Genomic DNA, 26130 nt, shown 5'->3' on the forward strand with positions numbered 1-26130 from the left:
GTTATTCAAAACATAAAACTTGCTGGTTCAGCCTGTGACTCGGGAGACCAGCCTCTGCATGATACATCAAGTCATTGACTTGCAGACTCCGAGCCGACTATTCCTGCGGTTGTCAGATCAATCCGTGCAGTGCTCACTGCAGAATGCAGGACAAGCACCAAAAAAGGCAGGACATCTCCACTTCAGCAGATGGGAAACGTTTTTGTCTGAATACACATGTTACATACAATACAGCATGGATAACTGACGTTCTAGAGTTCATTTTCAAATGAGTCTTTGACAATATTAATTTACAGTGCCATTAACTGTGCAAACGTGCTTTCTCATCATAGTTGCTGCAGCAAGTGGAACCCACACCGTCGGGCCTCACTCTCTGATATCCAGAATTATATAGGATATCTTAACACAAGTTCTTCCAGGCCCAGTTACATGGGAGTATGTGACAATGACGTAATGTTAACATTACCTCAGCAGGGGACTACAGCTACATCCTTATCTTCAGCCCGCTCTCAAAAGGTAATAATCCTCATGGCACTGGCCTCAGTGCAACGGGTCCAGTCACAACATAAATTACGACTGGACAGGGTGGTTAAATCAGCTAATAACATAATATATTATATTTTGATTGAATCAACCGGAGCTAACCAGGGGCGTTAGTTTTTAAAACAGTTTCATGTCATACCCGATGAACCTTCCTGAATGTGTGGTCACACATCCACAACAATACGTCTAGATCACCTAGAGCCTCAAAGGCTCCAAACGAAACAATGTTTGTTAAGAAAGAAAAAAAAAAAAAAACATAAGAAGTTTAGGTCTACCATCTCCAGGTGGTAAAATGGGGTTTGGCAAATGCAGGAGTCGATACTAATATTTTCAACACTCACTCCACCACATGCTACCACATCAGCTCAAAGGATTATGTACGTTTCCATTGGACCACATCCTAGCAGCTGCAGGATGGTCAAACAAACATACTTTACCAACACTTAATACAACCCATTGCCAAATCGGGGGTATTTGCCAACTCCATTTTTGACTGTTTATAGTTTCCTCTGAATGAAAGGGGTCACTATTATTCTCATTGGATGATTAAAGCATCAGCATAACAAACCAAGTCATGTCTGGATGCATTAATCTTTTTCACTCATCCATGGTCACTTCATGCAGTGTGTAACGCATGGATTCGTTTCCGGCATGAAATCACAGAGCTTTGAAATCTTCACGTAGTCACTCACGTGACTCCGAAGTAAAATAGTAAGGTTAAACGAGAACTTACCAGTTTGAAGTTTGATCTTGATTTTATGAGGAGTTACGGTGAGCGATTACGTGCCCACTGCTCCCACCCTCATATTATCAAGGTTGTATGGTAGTTCCAGCTCAAAATCTCACTATGTTCATGTCAACTACTGGTATCTGTGATTCCACCGCTGCTTTGAAGTATGACGCTCCAAGTGGGATGAAGGCCTTCTTCACGTAATCGCTCATCGTAACTCCTCATAAAATCAAGATCAAACTTCAAACTGGTAAGTTCACGTTTAATCTTACTATTTCATAGTAATTCAAGCAGAGTGCAAGGGACCAAATTCAAATGCAATTTCATACCATTTCAATCAGAGTGCTGGCTACCAAATTCAAATGCAATTTCATACAATTTCAAGCAGAGTGCAGGCCAGCAAATTCAATTTCATAGCATTAGAAGCAGAGTACAGGTCACCAAATTCAAATGCAATTTCATACCATTTCAAGCAGAGTGCAGGCCACCAAATTCAAGTGAAATTTCATACCATTTGGGCTTTATACTCCTGCCCCCACCCTTCATCATGGTGACTGACAGGCGAGAGGACCAATCAGCTGATCTCAAGATTTAAAAAACATTCATAACTTTTTTATTTTTCATCGATCGGAAAAATCCTCAGGATGGCAGACAGGAAGCAAATAGGTAGGAGTGAATGGGTCCTTTTCAGAATGGCAGGCAGTGGCGAGTTGACGTGGATAGAAAATTGGTTGGCAGAAAGGAAGCACAGTGTAGGAGTGAACGGGTCCTTTTCAGAATGGAAGGCAGTGGCGATTGGAGTGCCGCTATGCTTGGTGTTGGGGCCGCAACTGTTTACCATACATATTAATGACTTGGAAGAGGAAATTAGGAGCAACACTAGCAAGTTTGCAGATGACACAAAGCTGGGTGGCAGTGTGAACTGTGAAGAGGATGTTAGGAGGTTGCAGGGTGACCTGGGCAGGTTGAGTGAGTGGGAAGATGCGTGGCAGATGCAGTATAATATAGATAAATGTGAGGTTATCCACTTTACTGGCAAAAACAACAGGGCAGATTATTATCTCAATGAGGTTAGATTAGGTAAGGGGGAGGTACAGTGAGACCTGCGTGTCCTTGTACTGAAAGTCACTGAAAGATGGCGTGCAGGTACAGCAGGCAGTGAAGAAAGATAATGGAATGTTGGCCTTCATAACAAGAGGATTTCAGTATAGGAGTAAAGAGGTTATTCTGCAGTTGTATAGGGCTCTGGTAAAATCACATCTGGAGTATTGTGTACAGTTTTGGTCTCCCAATTTGAGGAAGGACATCCTTGTGATTGAGGCAGTGCAGCGTAGGTTCACAAGATTGATCCCTGGGATGGCGGGACTTTCATATGAGGAAAGATTGAAAAGACTAGGCTAGTATTCACTGGAGTTTAGAAGGATAAGGGGGATCTTATAGAAACATACAAAATTATAAAAGGACTGGACAAGCTAGACGCAGGAAAAATGTTCCCAATGTTGGGCGAGTCCAGAACCAGGGGCCACAGTGTTAGAATAAAGGGGTGGTCATTTAAGACTGAGGTGAGAAAAAACTTTTTCACCCAGAGAGTTGTGAATTTATGGAATTCCCTGATGGATTTAAGTATGTAAGTAAGTTTATTGGCCAAGTATTCACATGCATTTGCCTTGGTGCTCCACCAACAAGTAACAACATGACATATAGTGACAGTTACGAATGACTCAGAAAACACTAAACATTAATAATAATAAAACATTAATGATAAAACACCATTGATCAAGCATGTGAACCAACAAAATACCAGATCAAAGGGAGGCTACAGATTTTTGGCTGTTGAGCATCAACTACTCGTAGATAAAAACTGTTTTTATGTCTGCCTGTGGCAGCTTTGATCTTGCCCGCTCGCTTCCTCGCCCTTGCAGTATACATTTCATCAATGGAGGGAATGTTGCAGCCAATATCCTTCTCTGCTGATCGGATGATTCGCTGCAGCCTCCAGGTGTCGTGCTTGGTGGCTGAGCCAAACCAGACCATGATGGAGAAGGTGAGAACAGACTCTAAGAAGGCAGTGTAGAATTGGACCATCATGGCCTGTGGCAGATTGTGCTTCCTCAGCTACCATAAAAAGTACATCCTCTGTTGTGCCTTTTTGACTGTGGAGTCGATGGTAGCCCCCCACTTAAGGTCCTTGGAGATGATGGTTCCCAGGAACTTAAAAGACTCCACAGATGTGACTGGTGTTGTTGATGGTGAGTGGGGTGAGGGGAGGGAGTGCTCTCCTAAAGTCTACAATCAATTCCACTGTCTTAAGAGCATTGAGCTCTAGGTTGTTGCGATGGCACAAGGGCGCCAGCTGTGACACTTCCTGTCTGTAGGCAGATTCCTCCCCTACCTGGATCAGTGCAATCAGGGTTGTGTCGTCCGCAAACTTGAGAAGCTTGACAGAGGTGGCTGTGGAGGAGCAGTCGTTGGTGTAGAGAGAGGAGAGGAGAGAGTACGCATAGGTGCTCCTTTGCTGAGCGTTTGCGGGTCCGAGATGTGCTTTCCCAGCCTCACATGCTGCTTCCTGTCAGGAAGCTGGTGAGCCGGCTTTTTTGTTTCTGAGAGAGTTAGATAGAGCTCAAGGGGCTAGTGGAATCAAGGGATATGGGGAGAAGGCAGGTACGGGTTATTGATAGGGGACGATCAGCCATGATCACAATGAATGGCGGTGCTGGCTCGAAGGGCTAAATGGCCTCCTCCTGCAACTATTTTCTGTTTCTATGTTTCTGTGTAAATGTATGCCTTTTCTTCAACATCAAGTTGCATCAAAATAACAATCAGAGTACAATCAAATCAACATAAGCTAATCAAGGTGCATGTAAATACCGAACACATTTATCCGTGTCTTAAATAAAGCATTTAAACTAATTTCACATTAAATTGTGCACTTGGCTCAGTAAATCTTGGATTGTGTTTGCCTTGTTGGTTTGTGCCTGATTACATGTGTGCTCAGGTTTAAATGCAAAGGAGCTTGAAGGCAAAACATTTATAATTGATAAAAGTTAACACCAAAGTGTGATGACAAGAATGGATAATTGCTATCTGTACAGCTTTGTTTGTAAATTGGTGGAACAAATTGGCCATCCGCCATGATGTCACTTGATTAACATTTTCAGATTAGAAATTAAAATTGGTTAGGCTGCATAAAAGGAAACTGATCCCTTGGCATGGTAATGATAAATGTTACCTCCAGTGAAAATGAGAAATAACTTGTTGTTGTACAATAAACACCTCCACATAGTTTTTCATTTAGATATATGGGTATATATGGGTAGATGGATAGATATAAGGTTTAATCCTTATTGATTAATATTATCAATGAATCACTGGTAATGTTTACAGGAATATTACAACATTGTCAAAATTCAAAGTAGCATTCAGATAATTCTGCTGCAATGAAATATTCTTGTGAAACTTCACATTGTATAAAATCACGTATTATCAACAATTCTGGCAATGAAGAATAGGGGTTAGGTATCTTCCCTGAGCTACCATCTACCTCACTGGAGACCCGTGGACCACCTTTAATTTGGACTTTATCTTGCACTGTACGTTATTCCCCTTATTCTGTGTCTGTACACTGTGGACAGCCCAATTGTAATCATGTATAGCATTTCCTCTGACTGGATAACACGCAACAAAAAGATTTTCATTGTAACTCGGTACATGTGACACTAAACTAACTAACTAATGAAGGTGCAGGACAGTTTCAGACTCACAGTAACAACTTTTTTTTTCCCCATGATTTTCAAAAACAAAGGTTTTCTTTTTAACAGCTGTAAGTTTATTTTCTGATAACCAAAATTTGATTGTTCAGTAGATTATTGCTGCACCAGTATTAATAGAAGCAATTGCTTGTCAATTTTCAAAGTAATTTTTAATACTCACAGGAACACCTCAAGATAACAGCAATTAACTTTCTGCAAGATCCTTCAAATCCACTGGAACAATAAGTAAATCAACATCAATGTCCTTTCAAAGCCAAAATCCCCTGCATTGAAGCCATAATTACACACGTTCTACAATGTTTCTCCTTTGAACTCTGTTCATAGAAACCCTCTGAATGAAAAAGGTGCCCTTCAGGTCCTTTTTAAATCTCTCCACTCTCAGCTGCGAGTGTATTCATTCCAGAGTAGAAGATACTAAAACTAGAGGGTACAGGTTAAAGTGAGGGGGAAGAGGGACCTCAGATACAACCTTTTTTACTCAGAGAATAGTCCAATTGTGGAATGAAGAAGCTCTGAGGTAGACACCATCACGGTTTTCAAAAGACATTTGAATGGATATATGGATTGGAAGGGCTTAGTGGGATATGGGCCAATTGTAGGAAATAGGACTAGCTCAGGATAACAATTTGTTTGGCATGGATTTTGGGTTAAAGTGCATGTTCTGTGCTGTCTGACTCCATGATACTGGTTACTCCATCGATAATATGAAGGGGTTTTGCATGATGTGCATTAGAGCTGGATGTTACAGATTGTGTCTTCTTGATCCAGCTGCAAAGCCATGGTGGTGTGCAGATCCTCTTGGCATGGGACTTGTTCAGGGCAGAGGGTGGTGTGGGTGAGATGCAAATACTGGGGATCGCCATGTCCCCTGTACCATGCATTTACCATCCTCTCTATGACAGTCTTTTGTACATCTGTTGTGACTACCATGGAAGAGCTGCAATAAGTTCCCATCCACTTTCTATTGATCATGTTAGTAAAGACTCAGCCATTGGGAACCTCTCATACAATTCCCATTGGGAACTGAACATGTCCTATTTTAGCAGATAATTTTGTGCACCACCCACTGTAGTGTTGTTTATAACATATCTTTGACCCATTCCATGTTATTGGCGAGGGGTCTTAGAGTCGGTACCACATGCAGCAATAGTTTAGTACTAGACTAAGTGGGACCCGTTGGGTCCCAGCTTCACTCTTGAGGGCTGGTCCCCCAATGCAATATTCCACTTCTCCACCAATTCCAATATTGTTGGCCAGTGGGGGAGGAGGGGGGGGGGATTTCTGGAGTGCTAGTATGGGTATTGTGGTCGAAGGGACTGATTTCCAGAGGGCTAGTATGGAAATTGTAGGCTGACTGGATTCGTCAGCTGGCAGCTCAGTCACTCAGGTTTGGCAGCTCAATCATTGAGGCCAGGCAGCTCTGTCACTCATGCCAGGCAGCTCAGTCACTCATGCCAGGCAGCTCAGTCACTCATGCCAGGCAGCTCAGTCACTCAGGGCAGGCAGCTCAGTCACTCAGGGCAGGCAGCTCAGTCACTCAGGGCAGGCAGCTCAGTCACTCAGGCCAGGCAGCTCAGTCACTCAGGCCAGGCAGCTCAGTCACTCAGGACTGGCAGCTCAGTCACTCAGGCATGGCAGGCTGACAGCTCAGTAACTCAGGTCTGGCAGGCTGGCAGGAGAGAAACTGCCAGAAATTCTGCCGAAAACAGATGACAGTCTCTGTGTGAGAGAGAAGGGGGAGAGGGTGGACTATCAATTTTAGACATTTTCATCTTTTTTTTACAGATCACAGCAATGAAGGAGGAAAGTCTATACTTGCATGGATCACTGGAGTGCTAGTATGGGTGTTGTGCGCTGAAGGGACAGGTTTCCAAAGGGCTAGTATGGACATTGTGGACTGTATGGATACTGGGACTTGCAGTTCACTAAGTCATGGCTAGTGGGCTTGCACTTCAGTAACTTACAGTAACTTCAGTAACCCCCCCCCCCCCCCCCCCCCCCATGCACTCTCAGTGCCTTTCTGCCTCTTGATGACTCTTTGCTGTTGATATTTTTAAAAAAACACAATTTTAATATAGAGAGATTGTGCGGTCAAATTGTTACAAAGAAAATCTGACAATTTACCTCAAAAGTCATCATTCGGTGCAGGCCTGCAAATCCAATCTCACAGCACTTGAAGCGGAGTGCAGGCCGCAAGTCCAACCTCACAGACACTCACACACAGACACTCACACACAGAACTGACACATACACTAGCACTCACACATACAGAGACACTCACACACACACACCCAGAAAGACACACACACAGGCAGACACACGCACAGACAGACACACGCATAGACAGACACACGCACAGACAGACACACGCACAGACAGACACACGCGCAGACATACACGCGCAGACACACACGCGCAGACACACACGCGCAGACACACACGCGCAGACACACACGCGCAGACACACACGCGCAGACACACACGCGCAGACAGACACACACACAGACAGACACGCGCAGACACACACGCGCAGACACACACGCGCAGACACACACGCGCAGACAGACACACGCGCAGGCAGACACACACGCGCAGACAGACACACGCGCACACACACGCGCAGACACACACGCGCAGACAGACACACGCGCAGACAGACACACACACAGACAGACACGCGCAGACATACACGCGCAGACACACACGCGCAGACACACACACGCGCAGACACACACGCGCAGACAGACACACGCGCAGACAGACACACGCAGACAGACACACGCAGACAGACACACGCGCAGACAGACACACGCGCAGACAGACACACGCGCAGACAGACACGCGCAGACATACACGCGCAGACACACACGCGCAGACACACTCACGCAGACAGACACACGCGCAGACACACACGCGCAGACAGACACACACACAGACACACCCAGACACTCACACACCCAGACACTCACACACCCAGAAAGACACACACACAGGCAGACACACGCACAGGCAGACACACGCACAGGCAGACACACACACAGACAGACACACGGACAGGCAGACACACACACGCACAGACAGACACACACAGACACACACATACACTCACACACATACACTCACACACACACACACACACACACAAAGACACACTCACACACACCATACATATGGCAGTAAACTTTTTTGAATACTCAAACGGCTGAGTGCGGCGTCTCCATTGAGGGCCTTCCGCAGTCAGCAACACTTCCTCATTCAGCACGACCTCTGCACTCACCAGAATTGACGCGTGAGTGCAGAGGAAAAAACTGCGTGACCTGTCCACTAAGCGGAAATCATTAAATGAGCGGGAATTTTGCGGTAAACACGGTCGGACCTAATAAAGTGTTTATTCCTTCCAAACACGAGTTGCAAAAGGCACAGTTGCAAAAAGCACAGATTTCAATAGCCACAGATTTCAATAGCCACAGATTTCAATAGGCACAGATTTCAATAGCCACAGATTTTAATAGCCACACATTTCAATAGCCACACATTTCAATACCCACACAGTTGCAAAAGGCACAGTTGCAAAAGGCACAGTTGCAAAAGGCACAGTTGCAAAAGGCACAGTTGCAAAAGGCACAGTTGCAAAAGGCACAGTTGCAATAGCCACACATAACAATAACCGCACAATTCAATAGACGCACATTTCAATAGCCGCACATTTCAATAGCCGCACATTTCAATAGTCGCACATTTCAATAGCCGCACATTTCAATAGGCACAGTTACAAATGGCAAAGTTGCATTATGCACAGTTGCAAAAGGCACACATTTTCAATAACCACACATTTTCAAAGCCACACATTTTCAATAGCCACACATTTCAACAGCCACAGTTGCAAAAGGCACAGTTTAAAAACACATCAAATGCACTCACAGGTCAGTAGACAATAAGTGTTCTGTAGATTTCCAGCTCAGACTGAGACTCCTGACCTCTCGCTCGCCATCTTGCAACAACAGAGCCACGTCCAGACTTCCGGGTTTTACAGCTTCTCCCCACACTCCCCAGAAGGGGCGTGGCCTTCATGGCGGTGATTGACAGGAGGGAGAATCTCAACATTTTTTAAACACTAATAATTATTTTATATTTCATCGATGGGAGAAATCCTCTGCATCTGATGAGCGGAGGGGAATTCTGAGTAAGATGGCCAAAAATCACAGCCGTAAGTGGTAGCGTTCCTTCTAAAATCAATATACAGCGCAAACAGGAAGTGGTCCTGTTTGCGCTTAGACTTAGACTTTCAATTATATAAGATACCATAAAAAGGTGTTATCCTATTTTTAGATAACCGTGATTTATGGAGTTGTATTTTGATTATAATCCAAATATTCTTGTTAAATGACAATTTGGGTTCTATCGTACAATTGTTGTGCCCTGCGTTTCGGCCAGAGCGTAGGAGATAAAGCTCACCGCACAGTTGTTGACAACCTTCTGGAGAACTGTGACATACTATGTATGCAAGAGACATTCTTAGCAAAGCAAGACTTGGACAAACTCAATTCTCTCTTTGACAACTTTCATGGGGCTGGGGAGACTACAACTGACCTTGGCATGGGAATAGCCAGAGGTAGGATATCAGGGGGGTGACTTTTCTATGGAAGAAGAAGCATGACTCATCAATAAATGTGCCTCGGCTTGATGCTGACTGCTGTATTGCAATACACTTTGCTCACAATGACAAGGAATTTGTTATCCTGAATGTGTATATACCCTCTGTATGCCATCAGAATGAGGATAAATATTTAAATAGGCTTGCTTTTATCTATTATAGACAATAGACAATAGGTGCAGGAGTAGGCCATTCGGCCCTTCGAGCCATTCCTTAATCCAAAATAATTATTATTCTAGTGTATATGTCATTAGGTATATGAATGCAGATATCTCAGGTAGGAACTCATTATTTGCCAATCTTATGGCTCAGTTCTGTCAAGATAATAATAAAGATATATTGTCAAACAAAGTGCTTTTACCTACAGATAGTTATATTAACATTAGTGAGGGCTGGCACACTATGTCATGGCTGGATCATTGTATTAGTACAGCGGATGCATATGCCTCATTGGGATGGATTCTGTATGGGGCAGCAATGACTGATCATATACCTGTTGCTATGTCAATAAATGTTGAACTGTGATATCCTTACATAATGACTTAACAAAGATGGCAGATGGAATTTAATGCTGATAAGTGTAAGGTGCTACATCTTGGCAGGACAAATCAAAATAGGACGTACATGGTAAATGGTAGGGAATTGAAGAATGCAGGTGAACAGAGGGATCTGGGAATAACTGTGCACAGTTCCCTGAAAGTGGAATCTCATGTAGATAGGGTGGTAAAGAAAGCTTTTGGTGTGCTGGCCTTTATAAATCAGAGCATTGAGTATAGAAGTTGGGATGTAATGTTAAAATTGTACAAGGCATTGGTGAGGCCAATTCTGGAGTATGGTGTACAATTTTGGTCGCCTAATTATAGGAAGGATGTCAACAAAATAGAGAGCGTACAGAGGAGATTTACTAGAATGTTGCCTGGGTTTCAGCAACTAAGTTACAGAGAAAGGTTGAACAACTTAGGGCTTTATTCTTTGGAGCGCAGAAGGTTAAGGGGGGACTTGATAGAGGTTTTTAAAATGATGAGAGGGATAGACAGAGTTGACGTGGATAAGTTTTTCCCACTGAGAGTAGGGAAGGTTCAAACAAGGGGACATGACTTGAGAATTAAGGGACAGAAGTTTAGGGGTAACATGAGGGGGAACTTCTTTACTCAGAGAGTGGTGGCTGTGTGGAATGAGCTTCCAGTGAAGGTGGTGGAGGCAGGTTCGTTTTTATCATTTAAAAATAAATTGGATAGTTATATGGACGGGAAAGGAATGGAGGGTTATGGTCTGAGCGCAGGTATATGGGACTAGGGGAGAGTACGTGTTCGGCACGGACTAGAAGGGTCGAGATGGCCTGTTTCCGTGCTGTAATTGTTATATGGTTATATGGTTATATCCAGAGATGGAAATAGCTTTAACATAGAAAAACTGGACTGGTCAACCCTCACAAAGGAAGACATCTTAGGCTATTATGCTGTTCACTTTATCTGTAAAAATGAGCAAGCTATGAGGGCTATTCCATGGCTAAGAAGCTGCTAAGTAACAATGCTACTGATTTTTGGAAAGAAGTGAGAGCTCTTAACAGTTGCAACACATTTCTACCATGAACTGAAGTTGGAATCTCCGGAACAGATAATATCGCGGAGTTATGGCGACAACATTATAGTACTTTATTCAACTGTGCCCAAGGTGACTTGTATAGGATGGACAATATTGAGAGTAGTGACTCAATGGTGATTATGTCACATGAGGTGTATTATGCCATGAGCAAGCTGTCCTACAACAAAGCAAGTGGCTTGGATCATATTTCTGCTGAACATCTGAAGTATGCGAGTATGAGGATAGCTCCTCTCCTTGCTATTTGTTTTACAGGCTTCATGGTTCATGGCTTGTTACCAGACTCAATGTTGTCTGTTCTGCTAGTGCCGGTCATCAAGGACAAAGCTGGTAAAGTAGGTAGCCTAAATAATTACAGGCCCATAGCTTTAGCCAGCATATTGTCAAAAGTTCTAGAAAGAGTTCTGCTGGATAGAGTAAATGAGTTTGTTAACTCCACAGATAACCAGTTTAGTTTTAAAGCTAAAAATGGCACTGACTTGTGTATATATGCCCTAAATTAGATTGTAAACAACTATAAAGGTAAAAACTCATCAATTCTTATGTGCTTTATTGATGCTTCCAAAGGCTTTGAATTGATTCTCACCATGCCTGCACATTTTTAGAATTCTGGTTTACTGGTATTCCCACCAGACTATGCAAGTAAAATGAGCCAATAGGGTCTCAGCCCCATTTGGGGTTAGCAATGGTGTTACACAAGGGGGAATTTTGTCCTCAGTCCTTTTTAATATTGCACCCTGTATTACTGGGTGCATGATTGGTAGTACTTAGTGAACCATATTATGTATGCAGATGAACTTGTGGTCTTTAGTCCATCTCGCACTGGTCTCCAGCAGCTCCTTACTATATGTTCTGTGTATGGTGTGGAACATGATATCAAATGTAATGCTGGTAAGAGTGCTGTTATGATCTGTAGAACCAAAGAGCATAAAGAGCTAAAATTTCCTGATTTTAAATTGTCTGACAATAACCTTAGTGTCTGCAATAAGGTAAGATATCGTGGACATTTTATTACAGAACAAATGACAGATGATGTGGATATTTATAGGCAACGACGTATACTATTCTGGCAAATTATCTCTTATCTATGTTTGGTGCGTGTACAGATGTGGTGAAGATGTCTCTGTTTAGAGCATATTGCACACCACTCTATACTGCACACCTGTGGTCAAACTACGGAAAGACAAGTTTACAGAGACTAAAGGTCGCTTATAATGATGCCATCAGAACACTGCTAAAAGCCCTGTCCCACGGTACGAGTTCATTTCAAGAGCTCTCCCGAGTTTGCCCTGATTCGAACTCGGAGATTTACAGTAATGGCCACTTGTCAGTACTCGGGGCTCTCGTGGACGTTTTCCAGCATGTTGAAAAATCTTCACGAGCCTTCCCGTGCTCACCTGCCGTTAGCGTTACGAGCCGCTAGGAGACGTCCCCGAGCTCCGAAGTACCCGCTACGTTCATTCTCCGTGCTTACCATGAGTTTGATTTTTTTTTTAAACTCGGGAGAGCTCTTGGAATGAACACGTACCGTGGGACAGGGCTATTAGGAAACCTAGATGGTGTAGTACTAGTGAAATGTTTGTGGCTGCAGAAGTCAATACTTTAGAAGCTATCCTGTATACATTTATTTGTAGGATTAATGACTCTGAAAATGTAATTATCATGGTCTTATCAAACATAAGGTTTAGCACCACACACTGCCAATCCCAGTTGTGGAGACATTTGTATAGTTGTCTCTTTGTAGGACACTGATCTTTATTTTTATTCTTGATTTTAAATCATGTATTATGTTTTTGCATATAATTTATGATGCTCTTATGTAATTTACTAAGCTTTTATATGTATTTTATGGTGTTTTTATATGCAATGTTTTTGATGTAATGTCGTCTCTTGTCTGGACCTTGAGTCTGAAATAAAGTTAATTATAATTTCAACTCCCTCCACATTTTCTCATTGAAATCGTAGCTGCAAGAAGCTTCCCACTGGTTTGACCAGCTGGGGGACTTAGAACTGCATGGCAAATGGTGGGATATGGGCTCTGCATGATAGATGTAACGATAATAATAATAATAATAATAATAATAAATACTTTATTGATCCCCTCAGGGAAATTCAGATGTCCAGAAGCTCCCAACCAACAAACCCACAGATTCAAAACGAACGCAGACAGAAAATACATAGAATACAATGTGGACACTACCTGAGAGCAATAAATACTTAAAAAGACCAATAATTAACAGTTAAAAATTAATAATTGCAAAATGCATCCCCCTACAGCCTAGCGGTCCGAATTATAAAATCTAATGGCTGCAGGGGTGAAGGATCTCCTGAACCGCTCCGTTCTACAGGGCAGGGAGAGGAGCCGGTTGTTGTTCCGAGTGCTCTTTTGACTCTCCAGAATTATATGGAGGGGATGCCCGGGGTTTTTCAGGATGACCTGCACCTTGTGCCTCATACGCCTCTCAAGCACCTCCATCCCAGAGTCTACTCTCCCCTCCAGCACTGAGCTAGCTCGTTTAACCAGTTTGACCAGCTTCCTATTGTTTTTTGCACTAATGCTGTTGCCCCAGCAGACAACAGCGTAGAAAATAACGCTTGCGACCACTGTGTTGTAAAACATGTGCAGCATATCATTACACACATTGAAGGATTTGAGCCTTCTGAGGAAAAAGAGTCTGCTCTGGCCTTTTTTGTAGAGGGAGTCAGAGTTGACAGACCAGTCCAGTTTGTTGTCAAGGTGCACTCCAAGGTATTTATATGTCTGCACCACCTCAATGTCAGCCCCTGCAGCGTTGACCGGCTGAAGGGGGAGCTTGGACCTGCCAAAGTTAACCACCATCTCTTTAGTCTTTGTTGTGTTCAGGGTGAGACAGTTCTCTTCACTCTAGGCACAAAAGGCACTGGTCAAGTTCCTGTATTCCTCCTCCTGCCCGTTCCTTACACATGCCACAATCACGATGTTCCAACATCCAACATTACAGTGTCAGGAGTTTTATCCCTTCTGACCAAAGTAGCTCCTCGCCAAATGGGGAGGGAATTGCTGAATGTTCCATGTAGAGCATCAAGGAAAGGGAAATGAACTAATGTTGGCGCAGTAAAGCAGAACAGAAAGCAGAACAATTGGTCAACAATGTTTCGAGTGCTTAATTGTCATATATACTGAAAACGGAACTATGTAATTCTTACGCAGCAGAAAAATAGGCCTGTGAAAACACAATACACATAGATAATATGAAATAAGATGCCAATAAATCAATACCCGCATAATAATAATAACATTGTAATCTAGAATTAGTTTCAAAATGCGTTTTAGAGTCACAATTGAATTATGTAAGGCCTTGTAACTATCATGTATGAGCAGTTTTCTCCATTGATTTTCAAAAGTAATAATGTCATGACTCATATTGGAGACCAGTTACTGTTGCTAAGTTGAATATAGCAGTCTGCCCAGAACCTTGCAGAAATATTCATTGCGTGCCAGCTCATGTTTGGTAATATGATGGAGGCCCACTTACCACTAGTTTAGTTCTGCTTTGGATTAAACAATAGAACAATATTTCAGAGGATCAGAAAGCACCTAGAGTAAGTTTGTCACAACCGTGCAAAAATCTCAGCAGCGAAATAAATCCCTGAGTAGTAACAGATGAGTCAGTATAATGCCAACATTTGTACTGTTACAAAAGCAATAGGCAACTATTTAAGCTGAATGTTTTAATTTTTTAGATTTTTCTGAAAGACTGGAAAAGAATGGTATATGGAAAGTTACAACATTTAACACCTCCGTGAAGATGTCCACCTATTTAGTTGCTTTCGTTATTAGCGACTTTGGTTGCGTTAACACAACTTCTAATGGCGTAGAGGTAACTATGAAGGTTCTTTATACTCATTATTTCATTATTTCATTTTTTGATATTTGTACATGGCTACATAAATGAATATTTTAACTCTGCTGAAGTAGCAAAGTCTTACCCATTGGGTGACATTTTTCTGAACTGAAAGAAGTTGAAGCTGTCTTGAGGAAAAAGATAAATCAAAAAAAAGATAGGATTCATCAAGTTTGGAGCAAGAGAAATTGAGGAGCAAATAGGCAAATGAATAACAATTGTTACAAGATTCAAGATTCAAGAGAGTTTATTGTCATGTGTTCCAGAAAGGACAATGCAATTCTTGCTTTGCTTCAGCACAACAGAATATAATGAGCATAAATAAATACAGAACAGAACAGATCAGTGTGACCATATGCCAATGAATATATATATATATATATGCACACATAAATAACAGATAAAGTGCAATGGGCTATTTAACGATCAGAGTTTTGTTTGAGTTGAGTTTAATAGCCATATAGCTGTGGGGAAGCAGCTATTCCTGAACCTGGATATTGCAGATTTCAGGCTCCTGCACATTCTACCTGAAGGCAGCAGTGAGATGAGTGAGTGGCCAGGATGGTATGGGTCTTTGATGATGCTGGCAGCCTTTTTGAGGCAGCGACTACGATAGGTCCCCTCGATGGTGGACTGGGCAGTGTTTACAACTTTTTGCAGTCTTTTATGCTCCTGGGCACTCAAGTTGCCGAACCAAGCCACGATGCAACCAGTCAGCATGCTCACTACTGTGCACCTGTAGAAGTTCGAGAGAGTCCTCCTTGACATACCGACTCTCCACAATCTTCTCAGGAAGTAGAGGCACTGATGTGCTTTCTTTATAATTGCATCCGTGTTCTCGGACCAGGAGAGATCTTCAGAGATATGCACGCCCAGGAATTTGAAGCTCTTGACCCTTTCCACCAACGACCTGTTGATATAAATGGGACTATGGGTCCCCATCCTACTTGTAGCGGCAGATTTTCATATATTTTGAGAAATTAACTCTCTAGCCGCTAAATGGGTGTCTTCAAAATGCATGCGAGCTTACTCACAGAGACCTTCAGAGCTTCTTCACAGATAAGTCTTAAAAACAATCTTTTGATGAATAAATGCTTTTTTGTTGAGAGAAAACAGTAAGATACATCCAAATTTCTTCCGGCATTGCTGCAATCTTCATCGAACTCCAGCTTATTGCTTTAAACATTAAAAACTCCTCGTGTCTCCGTTACACTTCGCATGATCTCCTTTACAACTCGCATGGTCGAAGGGTTAATCTTCTCCCTACTCGCTCCAAACTAATCTAAAAATTAAACTTCTGCGCAAGCATCTTAGCTCCAAACACACCCAAAAACACATCATAAATCCCACCCACAATAGTTTGAAATTTAAAGGCACATGCCATCATCAATGACATGCAAAACAAGCCAAATGGTCACTCCATACCGGCCCCTAATTGTTCCGAGTATATAACGAGTCAATTACTAATAAACATTAAAAAATTGGAAAAATCCAATAACCCCCACAATTAAAATGTGGATCACGGAAATGTCCGAGACCTTACATTTAGAAAAAATTAGACTTGTCTTAATTGACAAATCAGAACTATTTGCTAGAATATGGTCTCCATTTATTGATTTTCTAAAAGAGTAAACTGGTTCAACACAGAAGCTGGACTGAAACTAAATCCAGGACTGGATGAACAATTACACTCTATAATCTACGGACCTATCTCCAAAATTGTGTTATTGGTAATCTTTGGGGGGTTTTTCCCTCCCCTCTGTATTAGCTTATAGTTTACTTTTTCTTTTCTCTTATTTCTTTTCTCTCTATAGCTCTATCTTTCAAACAAAATAATTTAAAAAAAATAGAAGCTGCGTTTATATGTAATTGATAAGCAAATCGTGTTTTGGTTATGATATGTATATGCTTCTAATAAAAATATACATTAAAAAAGTGGCCATAAAGGCTTAACATATATCAAAAGCAAAGGTCAGGGAATAAAACCCTGTGGCTCCTCGTCGGGAAATTGAACCCCGTGACAGGTGGGGATACTAAACACTATACTAACGAGGGAAAATAGCATGCGCTATATATCCGCAATCAGAATTCTTCATCGACTCTTCCATCTTCACTTTCCCCTTCTAGAAGCAAGCATAACATGGTTATTAGATACCCGGTCTGAAGAAGGGTTTCGGCCCGAAACGTTGCCTATTTCCTTCGCTCCATAGATGCTGCTGCACCCGCTGAGTTGTTCCAGCCTGTTTGTGTACCTTCGATTTTCCAGCATCTTTTTTTTTTTTTTTAATTTAACCTTTATTTAACCAGGAGAAGTCTTATTGAGATTAAAAATCTCTTTTACAAGAGAGTCCTGGCCAAGACAGGCAGCAGCACAGTTCCACAGTTACAATACGATACAATACAATACAATACAATACAATTCAATTTATTGTCATTTGGACCCCTTGAGGTCCAAACGAAATGTCGTTTCTGCAGCCATACATTACAAACAATAGACCCAAGACACAACATAATTTACATAAACATCCATCACATTGCTGTGATGGAAGGCCAAAAAAACTTATCTCTCATATATTAGTACATGAATCACTAAAAGTTAGTATGCAGGTGCAGCAAGCAATCAGGAAGGCCAATGGAGTTTTGGCCTTTATTGCTAGGGGGATTGAGTATAAAAACACGGAGGTCTTGCTGCAGCTGTACACAGTATTAGTGAGACCACATTTGGAATACTGTGTACAGTTCTGGGGTCCATACTTAAGAAAGGATGTACTAGCCCTGGAGGCAGTGCAGCGAAGGTTTACAAGATTAATTCCTGCAATGAGGGGATTGACATATGAGGAAAGGTTAAGTAGGCTGGAACTCTACTCTTTGGAGTTTAGAAGAATGAGAGGCGATCTCATTGAAACATATAAGATCGTGAGGGGCCTTGATCGGGTGGATGCACCGAGGATGTTCCCAATGATCGGGGAAACTAGAACTAGAGGACATAGTTGCAGAATAAGGGGGGGCTCTTTTAAAACTGAGATGAGGAAGAACTTCTTCACCCAGAGGGTGGTTAATTTATGGAATTCACTGCCCCAGGGAGCAGTGGAAGCAGAAACTTTAAATATATTTAAGACTAAAATAGATGGTTTTTTAGCTGCCAAGGGGATAAGGGGCTAGGGGGAGAGGGCAGGGATATGGACCTAGGTATGGTTAGTATAGTAAGACCTGAGTGATCTCCTGGACAAGTGTCGATCGCCTGGATTGGGGTCGGAGAGGAATTTCCCGGATTTTTTTCCCGAATTGGACCTGGGTTTTTATCCGGTTTTTTGCCTCCCCCAGGAGATCACGAGGTTCTTGGGGTGGAGAGGGGTGATAGCGGTATAAAGGGGAGGGTAGTGTCTTGTGTTCTGTGTCTTGTGTCTACTGTTTGTGGGTAAGTGTGTCTGTTTAGTGTTCAGCCATGAGCGAATGGCGGTGCGGGCTCGACGGACCTGGTGGTCTACTCTCGCACCTACTTTCTATGTCTATGTTTCTATGTTTCTCTCCACTGCACTCTCTGCCCCGATGTCAGAGTCAAAGTCAAAGTCAAAGCCCCCGGCGGGCGATGGCGAATTGTCCCGCGGCCATTAAAGCCACGCCGGGTGATGCAAGGCCGCACACCGGGTCTTGGTGTTAGAGCCCCCGGCGTGCGTTCGCAGTCCCGCAGCCATTCCAAGCCACGCGGGGCGGTGCTGTAAGGCCCCGCTCAGGTGCTCTTCAACCCCGCAACTCGGGCGGGAGAAGTCGCCGTTGCGGAAGCCCTGAAAAGCGGTCTCCCTCCAGGGACCCGCGGGCTCCCTGTGCCGCCCGCCAAACCCGCAGTTGCAGCCTACGAATCTCCGGGGGTCGGGTCGCAGCAGCGTCCACCACAGCTCCACCCGCTCTGGACTTGGCCAGCTCCGCGACGGTGAGGTGAGTAGTCGGCACCACAGCCCCCGGTCTTCCTGTTGTAGGCCGCTCCTCGTTGCAGCCCCAACGACAACGGAGACCCGACAAGAAAAGGTCGGGTCTCCCGTGCAGGGAGAGATTTAAAAGTTACCTCCACCCCCCCCCCACACCACCCCCACCCCCCACACACATACCCCAACAAAAATAACAAAAACTACATAAAAACATAAGACATAAAATAATAAAAACGCAGACGGACTGCAGAGGCCGTTGCTGACGAAAGTCGCGCCGCCCACCGACAATAATTTAAAAAAAACAACAGAGAACATATAAATAGTCACAGTCAGAACATCATCAAACAAAGCATGTACAGACAGAAGAGCCCGCTTCAACATCATTAAGAAGGGATTTAAATCTGTTTATAGAAACCAGCTCCTTAAGTTTCAGTTCATTCTGCAGCTGGTTCCATGCGAAGGGAGCAGCATAACTAAATGCCCTTTTTCCCAGTTCAGTACGGACTTTAGGTACAGTTAGTAAGAACAAGTCCTTAGAGCGGAGCTGATAAGTTCCTGTGCTTTTTCGAATTGCATACTTCTGCAGGTATGAAGGAAGAACACCGAGGATAGTCTTATAAATAAGGATATGCCAATGATGGAGTCTGCGGGTGGACAGGGCAAACCATCCAACTTGAGCATACAAAGTGCAGTGGTGCGTGAGGGTTTTAAAATTAGTAACAAATCTCAGTGCTCCGTGATAGACCGTGTCCAAAGACTGTAGGCATTTTGAAGATGCATTCATATATAAAACATCACCATAGTCCAACACAGACATAAACGTTGCAGCAACAAGTCTTTTTTTGGCTTCAAAAGAAAAACAAGATTTGTTTCTAAAGTAAAAACCTAATTTTATCTTTAGTTTTTTCATAAGTTGCTGGATATGAGGTTTAAAAGAGAGAGAATCGTCAATTATAATTCCCAGATATTTATATTGAGATACAGATTCAACCACAGAGCCCTGCAAAGTGGTGATAGGAGGGAGGTCCGAGGGCTTTGATTTAGCTTTAGTGAACAGCATGATCTTTGTCTTGTCAGCATTTAAAACAAGTTTTAAATCACACAGGTTACGTTGCACAGTGTTAAAAGCAGTTTGGAGCTGACAGAGAGCCTGATTTGGGGTAGTCGCAGAGCAATATATCACTGTGTCGTCAGCATAAAAGTGAAAATTTGCGTTCGGAGCTTTATGATCTAGACTATTAATATAAATAGTAAATAATAAAGGTCCTAGAACCGATCCCTGTGGCACACCCTTGGATACATTAAGAGAGCTAGAAGTAATACCTTCTGCTCGCACACACTGGGATCTGCCTGATAGATAGTTTTTAAACCAACAGACAGCTTGGTCAGACAAACCGATGCTGCATAGTCTTTGTAACAATAAGGCATGATCCACAGTATCGAAATACTTTGATAGGTCAACGAAAAGGGCTGCACAGTGTTGCTTATTGTCTAAAAATTCAATAAAATCATTTACTACTTTTAAAGCAGCTGTTGACGTACTATATTTTTTCCTAAAACCAGATTCCATCTGCAGTTCCTTCTTGAACACATGGTTATTAATCTTATTGAATCAGTGGTTTTAGTTCAAAGTCGTATCGTGCATACCAAACCCTTAAAATCAGGCATGATACCCAGTATATAGTCCAAAACATAATAGTCCAAATCTTTGATAGCATGAAAAGTCTTCCTCCATGTCCAATCAACTCATGGATGTGTTGGAACAGCAATGTTTTTTTTTAAAGAAAAGAAATAGAGAAAGAAAGATTGAAAGAAAAAAGAGACTATAAACTAATAGAAAGAAGAAAGAAAAAAAAAAGCAAGAAGGAAAGGAGATTACAAATATAATGATTGTGGAGCTGGATCTGGGAGATGTTGAGTATAGTTGTTCATCCAACCCTAAACTCAAGTTTGACTTTAATTTTGTGTTAAACCAGTTTACTTTTTAAAAAATCCAATAAATGGAGACAATATTTTAGAAAATAATTCTGGTTTGTCAATTAATACAAATCTTATTTTTTCCAAATGCACGTTATTGGTCATTTCCGTAATCCACATTTTAATTGTGGGGGTTGCTGGTTTTTTCAAAATTTAAGTATTAATTTTTCGCAGTTATTAAACTGTAATCAAGAAAGTGTCTCTGGCTTATCGTAAGGTTGTGGTATATTCTGATAATCCTTAATTTTGGATCTGGGTTCAGTTGATTATCGATAACTTTAGAGATAATTTTTAAAATGTCCGTCCAAAAATTGTGTTTTTTTATACAAGTTACAAAAGTATGAGTTAAATTGGCTTCTTGAAATTGACATTTATCACAGAGAGAGGAAGTATTTGGGAAGATCCTATTTAATTTTGTCTTCAAATAGTGTAATCTATGTAATATTTTAAACTGTATTAAGGAATGCCTGGTATTTAACGAGCAGTGATATATATGTTGTAAACTTTCATCCCAAGTGTCTTTCATTATGGGTTGAGCCAATTCATCCTCCCATGCTCGTCTATATGACTCTGATGACGGAATGTCAGTATCTAAAGGGGTATTTAAATATAAGTTTAATTTATTTGTATTGGGATGTCGATTCAGACATTCGTCAAGGATTTCTTGGCCTAAATCTATAATCTTGCGTATGTAATTTTACATAATCTCTAAATTGTAAATATCTAAAAAAATTATTAACATGTAATTCGTACTTCTGTTGTAATTCCTGAAAAGAGAGGAAAATCCCCTTTTGATAAAGGTCTCCCAACCTTTCAATTCCATGAGTTTTCCATTGAACAAATCCTCTATCTAAGACAGACGGTTTGAAAGAAGAGTTATTTGCAATAGGAAGGAAAATATATAAATTACCCAATTTTAAAGTAAATTTGAATTGTTTCCAGATGCAGATAACACTATGTATAATCGGGTTTCCTCCTTATGTTTTTTAATTCAAATTTATTGGACCTAAGAGAATCGGAAGGTAGACAATCCTCCTTCTCCATCTTTAACCAATCTGGCTGCTGATCAGTGTCATCCAGCCAGAAGGTTATATTTTTGATATTAACCGCCCAATAATAAAATAGAAAGTTTGGTAAAGCTAATCCATCGTTAGCCTTAGACTTACATAGATGTATTTTGTTTATTCTATGGGTCTTGTAATCCCAAATAAAATTAGTAATAATTGAATCAATTTTTTTGAAAAAAAATGTTGGAAGATATATCAGAATTGATTGGAATAAGGATAATAGTTGTGGGAGAAAGATCATCTTTATAGCATTATTTCTACCAACTAGTGAGATGGGAAGTGTTTTCCAAAATTGGATGTTTCTGTGTAATTTAGTAACTAAACAAGTAAAATTGGATTTGAATAGAGAAGTATATTTCCTGGTCACATAGATTCCAAGGTATTTAAACTTCTCGTAGGCGATTTTAAAAGAAAATTGCTGAAGTGCAGACGGATTTTGTTCCGTTATTGGCATAATTTCACTTTTATTCCAATTAATTCTATATCCGGAGAATGAGCCAAATTGAATTAAGAGATTTAATAAATTCGGAATGCTAATTTTCGGGTTTGTGATATATAATAATGCATCATCTGCATATAAAGAAATGTTATTAATTGTATGTTTAGTATTGTACCCGTGGATGTCAGGGTGAGATCTGATACTCTAGGCGAGTGGTTGTATAACAAGAGCAAATAAAACCGGGGATAATGGACATCCTTGTCTACAACCTCTGGATAAGTGAAATTTGGGTGACAACATTTGGTTTGTAAGTATTCTAGCTGTTTGGGTTTTATATAGAAGATTCACCCATGAACAAAAGTTTTCACCGAGTTGAAATTTTTCCATCACAGAAAATAGATAGGACCATTCCACTTGATCAAATAGTTTTTCAGCGTCTGCAGTCGTCTTTCTTACAGTTTGGCTTTCTTCCCAACCAATTGTTCAAGCGCTTTTGATTGCAACATGCGCCTTAATTTAGTTCAACAAAGAAACTGACAAGTTACTAAAGAACTTTGAATATTTGAATATATTATATTAAACAGGTGTCTCAAATTGAAAAATGAATATCGTTTAAATATAAAACCTGATTGGTCAGGGTGTATTAATTTATCGATAACTAAACTTAACCTATGGGCTAAAATTTTAGCTAATATCTTCTGATCCGTATTTAAAATATTTATGGCTCTATACGAGCCAGGGTCTTCAGGATCCTTATCCCTTTTTGGGATAAGTATTATTGTTGATTCAGTCAGTGTTGGTGGTAATATCTGTTGTTTAAAGGCGTAGCTATATAGAGTTTGTAAGCGTGGCAAGACCAATTCACTGAATTTTTTATAAAATTCATTGTTCAGGCCATCGGGGCCAGGGGTTTTCCCGTTTTTCAGAGACTTAATGGTCTCTGCGATGTCTATCGTAGTTATTTCCGCGCCCAATAATTTTCTCACTCTCTCGTTTAAACCAGAGAGGTTGCATTTGCATGTTCGCAGAGCTGGCTGTTATTTTTGATGAGTATAATATCTGATAGAATTGCAAAAATCTATCGTTGATGTCCTTGGGTAGTGTAAGCAAGTCTCCCTTGTCTGATCTGATTTTGTAAATTGTGCGTTCGTCTTCTAGTTTACGGAGTTGATAATTTCAGATTCAGATTCAGATTCAACTTTAATTGTCATTGTCAGTGTACAGTACAGAGAAACGAAATGCAGTTAGCATCTCCCTGGAGAGCGACATAGAATATGATTTCAATAAATATATCTATTTACATGCATACAGTCATAGTGTTTTTCCTGTGGGAGGAGTGTTCGAGGGAGTGGGGGGGGGGGGGGGGTACAGTGTTGAGTAGTGTGACAGCCGCAGGGAAGAAGCTGTTCCTGGACTTGCTGGTCCGGCAACGGAGAGACCTGTAGCGCCTCCCGGATGGTAGGAGGGTAAACAGTCCATGGTTGGGGTGAGAGCAGTCCTTGGCGATACTGCGCGCCCTTCGCAGACAACGCTTGCTTTGGACAGACTCAATGGAGGGGAGCGAGGAACCGGTGATGCGTTGGGCAATTTCCACCACCCTCTGCAGTGCTTTCCTTTCGTAACCGTTTCTTTAGTAACTTGTCAGTTTCTTTGTCGGAGACAGAGCAGTTGCCATACCATACTGTGATACAGTTGGTAAGGATGCTCTCGATGGTGCAGCGGTAGACGTTCACCAGAATCTGAGGAGACAGATGGACATTCTTCAGTCTCCTCAGGAAGAAGAGACGCTGGTGAGCCTTCTTGACCAGAGTTGAGGTATTGTGGGTCCAAGAGAGGTCATCGGAGATGTTGACCCCCAGGAACCTGAAGCTGGAAACACGTTCCACCTCCGTCCCGTTGATGTGGATGGGGGTGGTTTCTGTGGTTTGTCTCCAAATTCAAAGTGTGTATGTTTAGTATGCTGGAAAAGCCTTAAGATTTGAGCTGAAAGTATATGATTTAACCTATATTTGAGAACAGCAATTTAATTATGTTTTATATTAGAGGGGACGATCGCATTTTCTACGTCTAGCTGTTTTATCTGTCTTTCTAGCTCATATTGTTCAGCTCGGTTCTTCTTGTTTTTGGAAGCTTGAAAGCCAATAATACATCCTCTCACAAACACTTTAAATGTTTCCCAAAGCAGGGAAGCAAATATTTCTGGAAGGCCATTTGTCTGAAAAAAAGTTTTAATCTGCGACTTAAGGTAGTCATAACATGCCTTGTCATTTAGGATTTGTGGGTTAAATCTCCAATTTATCTCCAGTTTCTCCGATATTCCTTGTTATTTTACCTTAAAGGTTAGATGAGCATGGTCGGATATAATAATGTTATGATATTTTGAGTTATACGTATAAGGAATAAGTTTGGAATCCACTAAGAAATAATAAATTCTTGAATTTGTTTTATGCACTGAATAAAATGAATACTCTCGCCCTGAGGGGTTTTCAATTCTCCAAACGTCTTTTATATTTGCACTGTTTATATATGAATTTAATAATTCAGACAACTTAGATTTTGTTTTCTTTTGAGTTGACGATCTATCCAAATAGGGATCTAGTGTACAGTTTAAATCTCATCCAATTATCAAATTGTATTGTTCATATTCTGGAATATTTTCTTAAAAAATTGCGGGTTGTCAAAGTTTGGTGCATAAATATTCACCAATATCAGTCATGTTGAATATAGTTCACCCACTAATATAACACACCTACCTTCTGTATCAACAATAGAAGAGGTATATTTAAATGGTATACCCTCAAGAATTAAAATGGCTACCCCTCTTGACTTAAAGGGAAATGATGAATTATATAATTTCTCAATCCATTTGCCTTTCAGTCTATTATGTGTTGCGTTTTTAAGGTGGATTTCCTGAAGGAACATTATGTCAGCATTAATTGATTTTAAGTGTGATAGTACTTTACCTCTTTTAATTGGTTTGTTAACGCCCTTGACATTCCAACTACAAAATGTAATTCTTTTACCCCCAATTTACGTGGTAGTGTCTTGCATCTTATTAGTTATATGGTCTGTGATAAAGTAAATGGTTTAGCACATTAGACATAATATTCTGCTTGAATAGAGGGTGGACGAGCTTTTGTTCTGTTTCATCTGTCTCCCGAAGGTGTCTCCCAAAAAGATATAAATTCTTACTAATAAAGTAAAAATTAGAAATGGAATAAGTAGGTAAAGAGTTAAGAGTGCAGGAAAAAGAAAGAAGCAACTAAAACTACAACTTTAAACGGTTGTTAAAGTTTTAGTTGTTTCTTACTTTTTCCTGCACTCTTTTAACTTTTTACCTACTTATTCCATTTCTAATTTTTACTTTATTAGTAAGAATTTATATCTTTTTGGGAGACACCTTCGGGAGACAGATCAAACAGAACAAAAGCTCGTCCACCCTCTATTCAAGCAGAATATTATGTCTAATGTGCTAAACCATTTACTTTATCACAGACCATATAACTAATAAGATGCAAACAATCCAAAAACGTCTGTA

The 26130-nt window shown here is 41.2% G+C and overlaps 1 protein-coding gene across 2 annotated transcripts in view; it reads left to right on the plus strand.

Moving 5' to 3' along the window:
• The window catches only part of LOC116970862 (aminopeptidase Q-like), a 135132-nt gene that overhangs the window by 44010 nt on the left and 64992 nt on the right, over window positions 1–26130 (plus strand). For both annotated transcript variants that reach the window (XM_033017461.1, XM_033017460.1), the window contains exon 3: window positions 15023–15159. In XM_033017461.1, the coding sequence (XP_032873352.1) occupies window positions 15023–15159 (137 nt within the window). The remainder of the gene's footprint in view (window positions 1–15022; window positions 15160–26130) is intronic.

The sequence above is a fragment of the Amblyraja radiata genome, chromosome 3 (assembly GCF_010909765.2).
Source record: "Amblyraja radiata isolate CabotCenter1 chromosome 3, sAmbRad1.1.pri, whole genome shotgun sequence".
In the NCBI taxonomy this organism is placed as follows: Eukaryota; Metazoa; Chordata; class Chondrichthyes; order Rajiformes; family Rajidae; genus Amblyraja; species Amblyraja radiata.